The following is a 16,621-nucleotide window of genomic DNA, read 5'->3' as shown; positions in this document are numbered from 1 at the left end:
CCTGTAAAAGCAGGAGAGGAACCCAGCTGTGCCCCACCCCCAATCTAGTTCCACCTTGTGGTAGGAGGCTGGAATCACCTGAGCAGCTCTGCTCCCTGCTTGAATGGGGCTGGGGCAAGACAAGGGTGCCCCTATGGGATGGTAGCTACAGCCAGGGAGTGGGAGTCAGGACTCTTGGGGTCTATGCTGGCCTATTCGACTTGGGAAACTGAGACACAATGATAACGTGGCCAAAGCAAGCACACTTTAATACTTGGGGGCAGAAGGCCAGGGCTTACAGGTCTCATGGGGGAAGGGTTGTTACAGTGCTCCAGGGCACTGCCTATCCTTCTGCTTCCTGCACAGTAACCGGAGCTTGCTGTCTCTTTGGGCCTCTCCCATCTATGCAGTTACCTAGGCCCTTCCCCCACACAGGTCCTGCTGCTGGGGCAAAATTCCCCAGCTACCCTCTCCTGCCAGGGGAAGCCATTTGCCATCTCCTAGATCCTGCAGTAGGGCGGGATGGCAAAGGCTTGAGTCTCCTCCAAGACAGCAGCAGTCAGTTCAGCCAGGCCCTGGAGCGGGGAGGCTTAGGTCTGCGTGAAGCAATTGGATCCAGGCTGCATAGTGGTATTTTGCAGGGGGCCTGGTGAACACAGACAGCATCTGATTCAAGGGAGTGGATGAAGGGGGAAAAGGGAAAGGCCCCCCCACAGCTGTTGGGGAGGGGCTGAGCTGGGGTAGATTTCTGGCCACTGCTGCCTTCTGAGGTTGCAGCACCTGACCCACATTGCCTCCTGGTGGGAGTGGCTCACAGCTGGCCCCAGTCTGTCATCACCACCACCGGGAGGCATCCAGCTTAACCCTGCAGGCTGTGCAGGGACAGGGTGGGTGGAGCCACCATTGCAGGAGAGGACCACCAGGAAGGGTTGAAGCTCCTCCTGCTTGAATGCCCCATGCATGGCAAGGCACATGGTTCCCACAGGAAGGCAGCAGCTGCTCCATGGAGATGGACTGTGCTTGGCTCACACCTACAGGGCAGAGGGCACATTCTCCCCTCGGGGAAAAGCCCAGGAGCAGCAGCGGTGACACCTCCCCCTGCCCCGCAGCTGGCACACAAGAGGGGCACAGGCAGCTTTGAGGAGCAGCCACGAAGCCCGGTCCAGAGAGAAGGGGCCAAAACCTGCTGGGACAGGGGATCCCCCCCGCCCAGGAGAGTTCCCCCTGACCCCTGGTCTATGCAAGATGCTCCATGCAGAGGGTGCTGTGAGCTTGTTCTGCTTCAGGCTTGTGCAGGGGATTCCACCTCCCAGTGATGTAAAACACATGGCCCCCTGAGAACTGCTGGGAGTCAAGCCCTGAGGAGCAGCCTAGAGCTGCCAGGCCTCCACTATGAAGCAGTTCCCCACAGGAGGAGGAAGGGAAGTAGAACCACTGGTTACGGCACCAGCCACATTGTCCCCTCAACAGGAAGACAGGCAGCTCAGAGCCTGGCTGGGGCGGGAGGGTTCCTAAGGGATGCACATGGACTCAAACTGACTTGGGCAGCTGGGCATTCACTACCTTCAGCAGCAGAGCAGGAACAGCATCCTCCTGCCCTGGGCACTGCAGCACCGTGTGGTTTATTTAGTGAGGGTAGTGGCGCCTGTTAGGCCAGTGATCCCAGCTGGCCTGCGCAGCAGAAAAACAACAGGCTGTCTCTCACCCCCATGAGGCTTGAGCAGTTAGCTCCTGGCAGCCATGATCGAGACAGAGCCCTGCAGCAGAGCTGCCTGGCTGAACCCAGGAGTCTGCTCCCCATTGCCCTGTCAGGATTGGGCCTAATTAATGCCCTGGAGAATTGTGAGCCAGACACCTGCCCCCTTAGGAAATAGACTCAGTCCCTTCCTCCCGCTCTGCTCCACACAGCCAGGAGGCTGAGCTCTGCCCATCCAGCCTCTTATCTGCTTCCCGCAGCCCAGTCCCTACTGGAATCTGTGTCCTCAAGGCTCACTCTGCTGGTGGCTGGGCCAGCACCCGCTCTGCCCTGCTGCCCTGGCCCAGGGGCAGGGAGCAAAGGCCTACCCAGGCACAGGCAGTGAGCAGGGCACTTTCAAACAGAACCACCGGCGTCTCCTCCAAGCAGAGATTTAATTAAAACGTGAATAAAAAAAGAGCCTCTGCTACTGAGAGGATTATTTGGTATAAAAGGGATGAGCAAGCCTTAAAGGCAGCAGCCAGTGCCCCCTCTCCAGCTGAGTCTGTGCTCCCACCAGGCTGATGCCCTGAGATATCTGTACACACGGGGGCCCCCAGTGGGGCAACCCAGTTCCCCCCTGCGAGCTGCTCTGGGGTAGTTCCTAATGTCGCCTCCAGCGCCGCTCTCCCCAGCACTCAGCAAGTCGATGATGGGCGTCTCCCTGGAGTGATCCCAGTGCCACGGTCAGAGTCGGTGCCTCACCGGAGGCTGCTGCTGCTGCTGGCTTGGGAGCTGCCCACGCCTGGGTGCTCTGGGCTGTGCCGGTTCTAAGTCAGACAGACAGACAGACCAACCCAAGGCGGAATGAAGACTCAGAATTTTTGACCTCAGTGTTTTCCAGCCCCCAAAATGGGATTTCTAGGTGTACCCACTTGCCCCCCAACAGCATGCGATTTCCACAGGAAATGTCAGTTTCCTACTGAAAACCAAAACAATGCCCACCCGAGCATCCAACACCCTGCCCCACTCTCCCCAGGGAGGGGTCACACCCACACACAGTGCCCACCCCAACATCCAACCCCCCTGCCGCGCCACCCCAGGGAGGGGTCACACCCACACACAGTGCCCACCCCAACATCCAACACCCCTGCCACGCCACCCCAGGGAGGGGTCACACCCACACACAGTGCCCACCCACCTCTGAGGGGGTCTCTCTCTCTCTCTCACACTTTTTCAGAGGGCAAAAGCCTATTTTTCTGCCCGCTTGAGGTGGGACCACATGGATCACCAGCGGCATCCGAACTTCATCTCTCCAGGGCCGTTAGGTTAGAACAGAGGCTCCAGAGCAGGGGGGTAACAAAGAGGTGGTTGGATACATCCAAAGTCCCATCCCTCCCCAGTAAGGTGAGCATAGCCAGGCTGGTCGGAAAGTGAACCAGGAGCTTTTCCCCCTTGCTGCCACATACCTTCTTTTTCTTCTTCTCTTTCTTCTTCCTCTTCCGCTCCGGATCCTCCTCCTTTTTCTTTTTCTTCTTCTTGTGGTCGGAGTCTGAGGGGGTTTCTGCAAAGAGAGCCACAGATCTGCATTCAAGTGAGTCCCGAGATGGTTGCCCTAGCTATGACGTTACTGGGGCCTGGTGAAGATTTGAGGGGTGCTGCTCTATGTCTGGGAAAGGGGATTGCTGGATTTGTGGAGTGCAGCCTTTACCTGGGGGAACAGGATCCTGGGTGCGGCTCTGCTTGTGCTTGTGTTTATTTTTCTTCTTGGGTGGCTGGATATGCATCAAGCGACATTGTTCTGGCAACTGGAAGAGACAAAGATTAGGGTAGGTGGGGGTGGTGGAGTTTCTCCAATCATCACCTCCCTTCCCACTACATATCACCTGTTAACCAGCAAGGATGTTTTGTTTTCTCAGCAGACCTCTCTGCCTCATCTCCCCCAACTCAAACCTCAGAGTCCCCCCTTTACTGACCCCCACCAAAGCTGCCCTACCACTCCCAGCAGCTCAGGGGGAAGCTCACCGGCCCAGCATGCAGGCGGAAGCCAGTCAACATGGTGCCAGTGATGGGGTTGAAGGAGCTGCTGCAGATGGGTGGCTTCTCAATAAGGGAGCGCAAGCTGCTGTTGTCATGCGAGCCCGGCAAGTCGATCATCCCTGGCAGGTCGGGCAGGAAGTTGCTCAGCTTCTCCTTCACCTTCTTGCCGCAGAATTTGTTATAAGAGTGTTCCAGGTTGTAGTGTGTGATCAGGTTGGTGCTGCCCGTCAGTTCCATGTTGCCTGGGAAGGAATCAGGAGAGCTGCGCTTTACACTGACACTCAGCCTTGCTGAAGGCAGCGTGATGGAGCAGTCTGCACACAGGACTGGGAGCCAGGACTCCTGGCTTCCCTTCCCAGCTCTGCCACTGACTTCCCCTCTGGCCTTGAGCAAATTCACTCCAGCTCTCTTCAGCTGCAAGCTGGGGCTGGCACTTGCCTAGCCCAGCAAGGCTGTGAGGCTTCGTTAAGGTCTGTGGAGCACTGGCTATAGCAGAGCACACCTGAGCCCGGACTGCTCAACACCAGGTGGAGATCCCCTCCGCTACGGCCAGCCTGGGGCCTGGGGGACGGAGACTTGCGTGTCCGGCCAGCAACGGCGGAGCGGAGACGGGATTTAACCCCACAAAACGGCACCTGGGCTGGATGCCACAGACCATGGACCAGCCCCGGGGGAGCCTGAATGAGCAGCCAGGGCCTTGGGTCTGTGCCCGTGAGACTGCAGCATGCCCCGCTCGGCCCCCTCCCCGCCCCCAGCACTGGCCCGGGGGGCAGAGGCTTCTGGGAAATGGCTAACGCTGGGGGAGCCTGCTCCCAACTGGGTCCGCACTACCCCCCCCCCCCCCCCAACTTTATCCTCCCCATTGGCTACAAGTCTCCATCTCCCCGACCCTTCACAAACCTCTTATTCCATCCTCACTGGCTCTCAGAGCTGCCAATCCACGCCTTCCGGCCCACTTGTGTCCCGCCCCGCAGGTTTCTGCATTCCCCACTGGCAGAAGGGGCTGACAATCCACACAGGCCCCCAAATCCCGCCTCCATTGGCCCGTCTGCTCTGCCTATTGGGCTGGAGAAAGCAGCCCCAGCCATCGATAGGTGGCGAGAGAGGCCAATCAGACGCGTCTAAGCAATGCGATTGGCCAGCCCCTTCGCGGCCGCCCCCAGGAGCTCCATTGGCCAGGTACCTGGTAGCTCCCGCATCAGGTAGAAGGGGCCGCTGGCAGCCGCGGCCTTCCGGGCGGCGTCCTCCACGGTCTGGGGCGTGGCGGCTGCGGGGGGTGGCCCGGCGCCGGGACCCCCCCGGCTTCCCCGGCCCGAAGCCCAGCGCGGTAGCCGCGGCGGGAGGCGGCGGCTCGGCCCCTCCGAAGAGAGCCGAGAAATTCTCCATCATCCCAGCATGCCCCGCGCGTTCTTCTCCCATTGGCCTGGTTCCTTGGGGACGGGACCGTCCGCCTCGTTCTCATTGGAGGGCGGGCCATCGTCTACGTCTCTTTAATTGGTTAATTTCCTTTTTTACTCCGCCCAATAGGATAACGTCCTTGTGTGTCTCTGATTGGACAAGAAGGCACATTGACTCAGCCCTGACGTGACTGGTTTTCTCCCTTGCGCTCTATGATGATCACAAGGTCTGGAAATCACGTGTTTCCAACGCTCGGCATCTGATTGCTCGCTCGAGCGAGCCCGTCCTCGTTCCGATCCTTATCTCCGGTCAGACGTCATTCATAATGAGTGGCAGTGGCTGAGACCATTGAAGAAGGAGGTCTCCCAGCAGTCCCCGCCCTCTTCATGATTGGCATCACGGTTGCCCAATAGGAAGCTGGGGTGCGTGCTCGTCCCTGCCGCGCCGGGCCGGTCAGCGTAGGTGAAGATGGCGGTCCTGGCGCCGCTGCTGGCGCTGTTCTACGCGGTGCCCGGGCTCTGCCGCTGGCTGGCGCGGCCCTATTACCCGCTCTCGGCGCTGCTCTCCGCTGCCTTCCTGCTGGTGCGCAAGCTACCGCCGCTCTGCCAGGGGCTGCCCACGCAGCGCGAGGACGGGAACCCCTGCGACTTCGACTGGGTGAGTCCCGAGCCCCCCTGTCCCCGTCCCCCCCCCGGGAACCCCTGCGACTTCGACTGGGTGAGTCCCGAGCCCCCCTGTCCCCCCCCCCCGGGAACCCCTGCGACTTCGACTGGGTGAGTCCCGAGCCCCCCTGCGTCCGCCCCCCTCCGGGAACCCCTGCGACTTCGACTGGGTGAGTCCCGAGCCCCCCTGCTCCCCCCCCCCCGGGAACCCCTGCGACTTCAACCGGGTGAGTCCCTAGCCCCCCTGTTCCCCCCCCCCCCGCCGGGAACCCCTGCGACTTCGACCGGGTGAGTCCCGAGCCCCCCTGTTCCCCCCCCCCCCGCCGGGAACCCCTGCGACTTCGACCGGATGAGTCCCGAGCCCCCCTGCTTCCCCCCCCCCCCCGCCGGGAACCCATGCGACTTCGACCGGGTGAGTCCCGAGCCCCCCCCCCCCCCCGCCGGGAACCCCTGCGACTTCGACTGGGTGAGTCCCGAGCCCCCCTGCGTCCGCCCCCCCCCCCCCCCCGGGAACCCCTGCGACTTCGACTGGGTGAGTCCCGAGCCCCCCTGCGTCCGCCCCCCCCCCCCCCCCCCGGGAACCCCTGCGACTTCGACCGGGTGAGTCCCGAGCCCCCCTGCTCCCCCCCCCCCCCCCCCGGGAACCCCTGCGACTTCGACTGGGTGAGTCCCGAGCCCCCCTGTCCCCCCTCCCCCCCGCCGGGAACCCCCTGCGACTTCGACTGGGTGAGTCCCGAGCCCCCCTGTCCCCCCTCCCCCCCCCCCCCCCCCCCCCCCCCCGGGAACCCCTGCGACTTCGACTGGGTGAGTCCCGAGCCCCCCTGCGTCCGCCCCCCCCCCCCCCCCGGGAACCCCTGCGACTTCGACTGGGTGAGTCCCGAGCCCCCCTGCGCCCGCCGCCCCCCCCCCCCCCCGGGAACCCCTGCGACTTCGACCGGGTGAGTCCCTAGCCCCCTGTCCCCCCCCCCCGCCGGGAACCCCTGCGACTTCGACCGGGTGAGTCCCTAGCCCCCTGTCCCCCCCCCGCCGGGAACCCCTGCGACTTCGACCGGGTGAGTCCCGAGCCCCCTGTCCCCCCCCCGCCGGGAACCCCTGCGACTTCGACCGGGTGAGTCCCGAGCCCCCCTGTTCTCCCCCCCCCCCCCCCCCCCGCCGGGAACCCCTGCGACCGGGTGAGTCCCGAGCCCCCCTGTTCTCCCCCCCCCCCCCCCGCCGGGAACCCCTGCGACTTCGACCGGGTGAGTCCCGAACCCCCCTGTTCCCCCCCCCCCCCGCCGGGAACCCCTGCGACTTCGACCGGGTGAGTCCCGAGCCCCCCTGTTTCCCCCCCCCCCGCCGGGAACCCCTGCGACTTCGACCGGGTGGGTCCCGAGCCCCCCCGCCCCGGGGAACCCCTGCGACTTCGACCGGGTGGGTCCTGAGCCCCGGTACCGACACCCCCCCCCCCCCCCGAATGCTGTTGGTATGCCCCAGCTCAGCTTCTGGCTGACTCACCCCACCTTAGCCAACTCCCATGGGTGGGCTCAGGTCCTTCATGCAAGGTTTTCAGCACACCTACTCCCAGTGTTCCAGTCTGGACCTGGCAATTCCCCTGTCGGGGTGGGGTTGGGGGCAAGGGAGGAGAATGCAGGCAATGGGGACTGGGGGGTGGGGGAGGGAGGCAGTGTAGGCAATGGGTTAGCATCATGCTCACTCCATTCTTTCTTTCAGCGGGAGGTGGAGATCCTCATGTTCCTCAGCGCCATTGTGATGATGAAGAACCGCAGATCCAGTAAGTACCCCCACCCCTCGCTGGAGCTATTCTGCGAGCAAGAGATGAGAAGGAGGCATTCTAAGGACTGTTTTTAGGCTGCCATGGAGGGCTGGGCAGACTTGGTTTCCATGTCAGACCCCGGGAAGGACTCTGGCTTGGGAAGCATGTGGGGAAGTTCTGGATGGGGTCTGGCTGAGGAGATCACGTGGCAGGATTGGGGAGATCCTAGGGCAGCTCTGCCCCAAAGCCAGCGTGATGAGGTTATGGGGCCAATGTATATTGGTGTCAATCCAGGGGGCAGGAGTGGGACAGTCTGTGTTGGACATTCCACATGCACCTCAGCATCTCCCTAGACTGGGGCATTTGTCTGGGGCTGACCTTCACTCCCATCTCTCCTCCAGTCACTGTGGATCAGCACCTGGGGAACATCTTCATGTTCAGTAAAGTGGCCAACGCGATCCTCTTCTTCCGGCTGGATGTGCGGATGGGGCTGCTCTACCTGACGCTGTGCATAGGTGAGATGCCATCTCGGGGACACACACTGGCTCTGAACAGAATCGAGTCTGTACAGTACCCTCTCCGTGCACGGAGCCAAGTCAGTGCTCCAGGGTGTCCATGCAGAGTGACAGTCCCTGCCCTGAAGAGCTGCCTATCTAACTAGACCAGCCAGACATGATGGGAGAGAGAATTGTTACTGAAACACCATTGTGTCTACCCAGCTTCTGCATCCACATCTTTGATCCCACACGCCCTATGGTGCTGAGCAGTCAGAGCCAAACAACCTCATCTCCGATAAGGAGCACGGGCTCTGAGCCCCCTTATGTATTTCAGGGGTGGGGGTTAAGTGTAGCCTTGACTCTGAATGTACTGGCTCTCTGCTATCAGTTGGCTTTTTAAATGCAGCACCCTTTTAGGCTGGTAAGGGAAAGGTCTCGGGCTCCCTCTTGCTGCACTGTTTGGGTGGAAGCTGTTCATGCTCCCCTGTCCCAGAGGGGAGTAACTGCCAAGGCTGGGGTCCCACCTCTGCAATAGGGGCTGTGCAGATCGCTGCTGTTGCTAAGACCATATTCCTGGCTTGTCACTCTGGCTGCTTCACCCTTCTCCTTGCATGTTGTCTTGGCTCCCCTTTCCCCAGACACCCGCACCTGGTCTTCCCTTTCAGGATCCTTTACAACCTGTCCCCACCCACCTATCTTCTCACAGGCGATCATGGTGTCCCCCACCCCACCCCCAGTCGGCCGAGGTCCCAACCTTCATCACTTAGCTGTTCCATTTTCAAACAGTCTCCTTCGTGCTTTCTCCCCTGCTTCCCCTCCCACTTGGGAGGAGCCCGGCATGAACATTCACAAAGCTCCCTCCTCTTCCTCCGGATCCCTCCTCAGGCCTCTCCTTTGCTCTGAAACTCACACAAAACTTGCTGTGGACTAGGTGGCTGGTGGGCAGAGACCACTGCCGACCATGCTGGCGGGTTCTGTCTCCTTGCTCCCTGCCTCTACCCAGGTCTTTTCTTAGATCGCAAGCTCTGTGGGACAGGGATTGTCTGGTTCTGTGTTTGTACAGCACCTAGCACAATGTCCTGGGCACATTAATGTACTAGCACACATTATACAGTCGGTGTCCCTGTGCGCCTTAGAGTGAAACAAAGCTGTCATCCCTTGGCTGAGTCCTCTGTTCTGAGAAGCACCATCCCTTTCTGTGAGTGCATTCAGCCTCTTTCCGTCCTGTCCTCCTGACTCTGGAACAGCTCGGAGAAATCCCTGGTAATACCCCCAGGGGAGATGTAATGTCTAGGTCCTCTGTGGGGGATGGGGGTGAACAATACTCACTTTCTAATGGAGACTTGCTTCAATCTTCACTACAATTAGCTCCCTCTCCCTCCAGCATTCCTCTGGGTGAGAACCAGCCCCCTAGTTCCTTTCTCTGCTGTGACATGGGGCCTTTTAGAGATGGCTGGTGATTGGGAGACAGGCTGGCTTGGTGGGTTCAGGGCTAGGCTGGGAGCTCTGCCCCTGCCCACTGTGACCCCGGACAAGTCACTGCCCTTTTCAGTATTTTGAGCTCTCTTGAGTGGAAAGTGCCGAGTGTTGTTCTCGGTAGGCCCAGCTCTTTCCCATGCTGTGTGTGACGTGCACTCAGACAGCCGTGCATTCACGCAAACACATTGCTTCCTACCTCAACGTACCACACGTTCCACCATTACCCAGTAAAACAGCCATCTCCCCCCTGCATCTCAGCCACCCTCCCTGCTTAGCTTGTGTCTGCCACTGTGTGAGCCTGGAAAAAGGCTAATGTAGTGCCCATTTTTAAAAAAGGGAAGGAGGAGGATCCTGGGAACTACAGGCCAGTCAGCCTCACCTCAGTCCCTGGAAAAATCATGGAGCAGGTCCTCAAGGAATCCATTCTGAAGCACTTAGAGGAGAGGAAAGTGATCAGGAACAGTCAGCATGGATTCACCAAGGGCAAGTCATGCCTGACTAATCTAATTGCCTCCTATGACGAGTTAACTGACTCTGTGGATGACGGGAAAGCAGTGGACGTGTTGTTCCTTGACTTTAGCAAAGCTTTTGACACAGTCTCCCACAGTGTTCTTGCCAGCTAGTTAAAGAAGTATGGATTGGATGAATGGACTATAAGGTGGATAGAAAGTTGGCTAGATTGTCGGGCTCAACAGGTAGTGATCAATGGCTCCATGTCTAGTTGGCAGCCGGTATCAAGGGGAGCGCCACAAGGCTCGGTCCTGGGGCCGGTTTTGTTCAATATCTTCATAAATGATCTGGAGGATGGTGTGGATTGCACCCTCAGCAAGTTTGCAGATGACACTAAACTGGGAGGAGAGGTAGATACGTTGGAGGGTAGGGATAGGATACAGAGGGCCCTAGACAAATTAGAGGATTGGGCCGAAAGAAATCTGATGAGGTTCAACAAGGACAAGTGCAGAGTCCTGCACTTAGGATGGAAGAATCCCATGCACCGCTACTAGGGACCAAATGGCTCGGCAGCAGTTCTGCAGTAAAGGATCTAGGGGTTACAGTGGATGAGAAGCTGGATATGAATCAACAGTTTGCCCTTGTTGCCAAGAAGGCCAATGGGATTTTGGGCTGTATAAGTAGGGGCATTGCCAGCAGATCGAGGGGCATGATCGTTCCCCTCTATTTGACATTGGTGAGGCCTCATCTGGAGTACTGTGTCCAGTTTTGGGCCCCGCACTACAAGAAAAATTGGAAAGAGTCCAGCGGAGGGCAACAAAAATGATTAGGGGACTGGAACACATGACTTATGAGGAGAGGCTGAGGGAACTGGGATTGTTTAGTCTGTGGAAGAGAAGAATGAGGGGGGATTTGATAGCTGCTTTCAACTACCTGAAAGAGGGTTCCAGAGAAGATGGATCTAGACTGTTTTCAGTGGTAGCAGATGACAGAACAAGGAGTAATGGTCTCAGGTTGCAGTGGGGGAGGTTTAGGTTGGATATTAGGAAAAACTTTTTCACTACGAGGGTGGTGAAACACTGGAATGCGTTACCTAAGGAGGTGGTAGAATCTCCTTCCTTAGATGTTTTTAAGGTCAGGCTTGACAAAGCCCTGGCTGGGATGATTTAATTGGGGATTGGTCCTGCTTTGAGCAGGGGGTTGGACTAGATGACCTCCTGAGGTCCCTTCCAACCCTGATATTCTATGTTAAGCTTTGCCTCAATCATGAGTATTGGAGCCACTGGCAGCCTTGTGCATTTCCACTGCTCTCTAGCTTCCAGTCCTTCAGTGCCATCCCCTTGTTCCCTGCCTGCTAACACATGCATCCCCTGGCTGGCTTAACCACCCCACATTTGGAGAGCTCACACTGTAAGGAGGCAGTGTTGCCTAGTGGATAGAGCACTGGAGCAGACCTCAGTTCTGTTCCCAGCTCCCCTGCTTGGCGGCTTGCCTGATGCAGGGCCTTGGGCAAGTCACTTCCTTGGTTTCCCCATCTGCACAATGGAGAGACTGCTACTGAACTCCATTTTAAAGTGCTTTGAGATCCACTGATGCAAAGCACTATAGAAAAGCTAAGTTGTATTATAGAAATGTAGGCCTGTAAAGGACCTTGAGAAGTCATCAAATCCAGTCACAGTGCTGAGGCAGGACCATGTAAACCTAGACCATCCTTGACAAGTGTTTGCCCAATCTGTTCTTAAACACCTCCAATGATGACAATTCCACAACCTCCCCTGGAAGCCTATTGCAGAGCTTACCTACCCTTAGAGTTAGTTTTTTTGTGCCAGCTAATCTAAATCTCCCTTGCTACAGATTAAGACCATTGCGTCTTGTCCTACCTTCAGTGGATGTGAAGAACAATTGATCCCCATATAACAGTCCTTAATGTATTTGAAGACGGTTGTTAGGTCCCCCACCTCCTCCAGTCCTCTTTTCTCAACATTAAACATGCCCAGTTTTTGAAACCTGCCACCGGCCAGGTTTTCTAAATCTTTTATCCGTTTTGTTGCTCTGCTCTGGACTCTCTCCAATTTGTCCTTATTCTGAAAATGTGGCATCCAGAACTGGACACAGGACTCCAGCTGAGGCCTCACCAGTGCCAAGCAGAGCAGGACAATTGCCTGCAGTGTCTTGTATTGAATACCCTATTAATACGTCTCAGAATGAGATTAGCCTTTTTTGCACTGCATCACTAATTGTTGGCTCATGTTCCATTTGCGATCCACTCTTAACCCCTAGATCCTTTTCAGCAGTACTACCTCCTAGCCAGTTATTCCCCAGTGTGTAGTTTTGCATCTTATTTTTTCCTTCCTGTGTGTAGTACTTGTCCTTATTGAATTTCACCTTGTTGAATTCAGACCAATTCTCCAATTTGCCAAGGTCATTTTGAATTCTAATCCTGTCCTCTGACAAGCTTGCAGCCCCTCCCAGCTTGGTGTTGACTGCAGATTTTATAAGCATACTCTCCACTCCATTTCCAAGGCATTAGTGAAAGTATTGTATACTCCTGTACCCGGGACTGACCCCTGCGGGACCCCACTAGGTACACTCTCCCGGTTTGACAGCAAACCACTGATGACTGTTCTTTATGTACACACTTTCCACCAGCTGGCCGCCCACCTTATAATAATTTAATCTCAACCACGTTTCCCTAGTTTGCTTAGGAGAACATCACGTGAGACTGTCGAAAGCCTGATTAAAATCCAGGTATATCACATCTACAGCTTCCCCCCATCCACTAGGGCAGAAACCCAGCATGAGATGCTTTATCTGACCTTCCTGTAAGGCTACAGAGCAAGCAACCTAGTCCTGGAAACCAAAGGTTTGATTTCTGTGCCTGCCTGGGCTCCCTGCCTCCTCTCCTCAAATCTGTGTCCAAGCCCACAAAGTGCAGCCAGTCACAGCAGTCCCAACTCCTCACCTGTGTGTGTGTGCTGGGGGGTGAGTCTGTTTTAAGCTCGATTATACGGTTGATGAGTAAATAGCTGTTGGTGTGGGGGTTCGTACAGGGTGAAGTGACTCATGCTGTGATGTGTGTGTACTTTCAGTGTTCCTGATGACCTGCAAGCCGCCTCTGTACCTGGGCCCGGAGTATATCAAATACTTCAGTGATAAAACCATCCACGTGAGTATCGGCGGCCCCATAGCCCCCAGGCCACCATTCGCACATGGGCTGCTGTGGCTTGGGGACCAGCTTGAGCCTGCAGTTGCTGATCTCTGCAGCCCATGCTGTGACCCCAGGGAGGGGGCACTGGGCTGGTGGTGTGGGGCTGTGGCCCTCGTGGTACCAGTTGTAGCAGGTGGGGGCAGTGTCCAGGTGGGGTGTGGTTCCTCCAGCTAACCCTTCTGCCTGTGCCGCAGGAGGAGCTGGAGCGGGACAAGCGGGTGACCTGGATTGTGGAGTTCTTTGCCAACTGGTCCAACGAGTGCCAGTCGTTCGCGCCCATCTACGCTGACCTCTCTCTCAAGTGAGTGGCGCCTGGCTGGTAATTTGGTGAGTGGAGGAGGGGGAACCCCTGCCACCCTCTTGACTGAGACTGCCCCGGGGGCAGGGAATGGAGCTGACCCCACTGGGGTTTGTGGTAGAGGATTCAGCCCAGCCATGTGCTCTTGCCCCCACGCTTCCCTCCCATGCATTGGGATCTCCCTGCACTAACTGCCTCTCCCCTCCCAACCCAGGTACAACTGCAAGGGGCTCAACTTCGGCAAGGTGGACGTGGGCCGCTACCCTGATGTCAGCACCAGGTGAGCGGGTCCAGGCTGCCGTGAGTAACTAGATCAGTCTCATGCCTCCACAATGTGGGCAAAAGTGGGCTAGTTCCACTCCCCCACACCAACCGACTCAGCAACAGCCCAGCCATGAGGATGCTGAGGGTCACTGCTTCACACCAGGGGTCTCTTCTCTGTTGGGATTTCCCCTGGAGGGATATGGCTGTGTTGGGAACCAGACCTCCTTCCCTGGCTGGAGTAGCCCTGGGTAGTCTACTCCCCGCTCAGCCCTGCTTCAGAGAGGTCATGAAATTAATGATCTCTGGGAGTCTGCGTCCCTCCTTGCTGATCCTGAGCCCTTGGGATGTTGCTGACTCCCACGTGCAACCGCAGAGACTGTCCTTTTAGCTTGGATTGAGGTGGAGGTTGTTGCCTGGGAAGGGAAGTCTCCCCCTTTCCCTCTAGCCTGGGGGGCTGGGATGTGGATGTGTCTAAGGGGAAGGAAAGAGCAATGCAGAGCCTGAGGAGTGGGTGGGGAGAGGGGTTGAGATCGCGTGGTGCTCCAAGGGGTCACTCTATCCGTCCGTCCATCCTCACAGGTACAAAGTGAGTACCTCACCCCTCACCAAGCAGCTGCCCACCCTGATCCTCTTCCAGGGCGGGAAGGAGGTGATGCGTCGGCCGCAGATTGACAAGAAGGGCCGGGCCGTCTCCTGGACCTTCTCCGAGGTGGGATGCATGCTGTAGGGCGAGGGGCATGTCTAATCCGCGACCCTTCCTGGGCTGCTGCAGGAGCTGTCTAGCTTCAGCTCTGCCTGTTCAATCGGTGGGCTCTTTCCTGAGCACTGGGGCATTGGCTCTGTTGTGCCAGCCATGGGCTGGATAGGGCCATCCTCTCTGTTGGGCCCTTCCCCTGCTGAACTCCTGCCCTGGGCCAGCGTTACTGGCTTCAGGGCAGAATTCTCCTCTTAACTCATTTCCTGTGAGCAGGGGAGCTTCCCACACAACATCAGGACATACCCCCCTCCCCAACCCCCCCAGAGCTCCCTGCTCCCCACTGCGACATGACTCTGGGCAATCTGCACCCAGCCTGCAGGGCATTGAGGGATCCCCTTACCCCAAGCTGCCAGCGGCTGGCCAGACCTATGGTGCTGCCCGCATCCTCCTCTGTTGTTCCTGGAAAGAGGCTGTTGCCTGCAGCAGGTTGAGGCGGTGGCAGGGCAGGCGCTGAGGTCTGTTTCTGTGCCGCAGGAGAATGTGATCCGGGAGTTCAGCCTGAACGAGCTGTACCAGAAGGCCAAGAAGCTGTCGAAGCAGCGAGACGAGGGGCAGAAGGAGCCACTGGAGCAGCAGGATCTCCTGGCGGCCAGCACAGAGCTCCCCAACGGCGAGAGCAAGAAGGACAAATAGATCTGCCTCGCTCCCTGTAGTTGCCCCCCATCATCCTCTCCTGGCCACTGTGCCATGGTGCCCAGCACAACCCATCTTGAAGATGGCGCCATGATGACGATGGGAGCTGCATGAGGGAGTCACCACCCTCCCTCTGGGGCTCAGCTGTGCCCTGGCTCCTCACTGGGCCATGCTGGACTGCTCATGTCTCTGCAGCATCTTATTTATTCCTGTTCCTCTCTGGCATCACCTCAAGAACTGGCTGCAGGCTGCTGATTGGCTGCAAGGGGTGGGCCATGATTGGTCCAGCAGGGGCTGGGGGTAGAATTCCCCTAGGGCTCTAGAGCAGCTGGGTTTGAGGGTGCAGCCTCTCCAGGTTGAATGGAACCAAGGGGGGCTGGGTGAGGGGGGAGTGTTGACTTGGGCTGAACCAGCTTGGGATGGGGGTGTATTGCAGATGGGCCCAACCACTTCTTGCTGGAAGATATTCTCTCCTCCCCCCTTTTCTGTTTGGGGGTAAGGAGGTGCACGGGACTCCTCCCAGCTGTATAGTGCATGTGTAAGGAGGTGCACGGGACTCCTCCCAGCTGTATAGTCCATTGGACCTGTTCTCCCCCACGCCTCACTTGGGAGGGCTGTAGGCTTCCCCTGTTGGCTAACCCAGTGGTTGGGGGGAATCTGGCCTGTGCCTAGCAGTGTGGGGAGAGGAGCTGGAGAGTATGTGCTGCTCTGGGGGTGGGGGGAAGAGCAGCCTGAGCATGTAACTCTCTCTCATCCCAGCCAGGGGCTGGTGGGAACTGAACTCTGCTGCTCTGGAGGACTCTTAGCCAGTGCCTGACTTCTGCCCCTTCCCCACTGAAGGGCCAGGCCACTACTAGTTCCCTTTCCCTTTCCCTTCCTTCCAGCTGGACTTGGTTTAACCCTTCAAGTGCCAAAAGTTAGCTCATGGGGCAAGGAGGGCAGGTGGTGCCAGGCTGAGTGCAGCACCTGAACTCTGTGCGAGCTGGAGGGGGGAATTGACTGGATGGCCCTAGAGGGGCTCCCCTGTTCTGTGCCTGCAGCTGCCTGGGGCACCGCCCCTCCTGAATCATAGCAAGGGCCTCTTCATCCCTGCCATGAAGGGGAGAGGAAGTTGTGGTGGCTCAGCAGCTGTGGCTCCTGGAAGCATGGAGTATTTGTCCTGTTAATCATCTCTTCCCTTGACAGTGTCTGTAATAAACCAGTCTAAGAATGAACCTTCCCCTCCCAGCTCGCTGTCTCCTGGGGTGGGGTGGATGTTCACTGAGCCATTGCTTGTCTCAGCAGGCCAGTCCTAGGTCCAGGGAGCTGCCTCCAGCTGCAGGTGAGCTCTGTGTCGTGGCTCCGTAGCGGTGGCTGCAGTCCAGTTTAAGAAGAGCTGTTGAAGGGTTCCTACCCTTTGGGACTGGCCCTGCTCTGATCTCACTACCTGTGGATGGGAGGAAGAGGCTCCAGAGGGGGTGTTGGGCTAGGCTGCAAACTGTGGTCTGAAAAGCCTGCATCAGGACTCCCTGGCACGATGGGAGGGCTG

General features: G+C 58.0%; 2 protein-coding genes across 8 annotated transcripts; one reads left to right on the top strand and one right to left on the bottom strand.

Annotated features, from left to right (window-relative positions):
• Nucleotides 1–2,090: 2,090 nt before the first annotated feature.
• MED19 (mediator complex subunit 19) lies at nucleotides 2,091–5,113 on the bottom strand. The gene is given in 6 exon segments (XM_037899332.2): nucleotides 2,091–2,484; nucleotides 3,124–3,218; nucleotides 3,366–3,462; nucleotides 3,680–3,936; nucleotides 4,878–4,993; nucleotides 4,995–5,113. Coding segments are annotated over 6 exon segments (753 nt in total). The 3' UTR covers nucleotides 2,091–2,415.
• A 304-nt stretch (nucleotides 5,114–5,417) lies between these two features.
• On the top strand, nucleotides 5,418–16,307 carry TMX2 (thioredoxin related transmembrane protein 2). Of its 7 annotated transcripts, XR_005225394.2 has the most exons (9): nucleotides 5,418–5,749; nucleotides 7,465–7,525; nucleotides 7,909–8,022; nucleotides 13,023–13,099; nucleotides 13,336–13,442; nucleotides 13,654–13,719; nucleotides 14,283–14,412; nucleotides 14,935–15,596; nucleotides 15,640–16,307. XR_005225394.2 is itself a non-coding variant. In XM_037899327.2 (8 exons), the coding sequence occupies exons 1-8, from the start codon at nucleotides 5,561–5,563 to the stop codon at nucleotides 15,091–15,093; spliced, it is 780 nt and encodes a 259-aa protein (XP_037755255.1). In that variant the 5' UTR covers nucleotides 5,418–5,560; the 3' UTR covers nucleotides 15,094–16,307. The 7 variants fall into 7 exon arrangements, 6 of the variants coding, with proteins under 6 accessions (XP_037755255.1, XP_037755258.1, XP_037755254.1 ...); XM_037899327.2 differs by having other exon boundaries at nucleotides 14,283–14,289; nucleotides 14,935–16,307; XM_037899326.2 differs by having other exon boundaries at nucleotides 5,561–5,749; nucleotides 14,935–16,307.
• The last annotated feature ends 314 nt before the right edge of the window (nucleotides 16,308–16,621 follow it).

Source organism: Chelonia mydas, chromosome 6, assembly GCF_015237465.2.
Source record: "Chelonia mydas isolate rCheMyd1 chromosome 6, rCheMyd1.pri.v2, whole genome shotgun sequence".
NCBI classification, from domain to species: Eukaryota; Metazoa; Chordata; order Testudines; family Cheloniidae; genus Chelonia; species Chelonia mydas.
This window is presented reverse-complemented; position numbering and strand designations above follow the sequence as displayed.

Excerpts from the sequence above, each read along its gene's own strand:
- TMX2 (XM_037899326.2), top strand. The coding sequence starts at position 5,561 with ATGGCGGTCCTGGCGCCGCTGCTGGCGCTGTTCTACGCGGTGCCCGGG. Across the intron at positions 7,526-7,908 it reads GATGAAGAACCGCAGATCCA|TCACTGTGGATCAGCACCTG; the intron begins GTAAGTACCCCC and ends TCTCTCCTCCAG. Across the intron at positions 8,023-13,022 it reads CTACCTGACGCTGTGCATAG|TGTTCCTGATGACCTGCAAG; the intron begins GTGAGATGCCAT and ends GTGTACTTTCAG.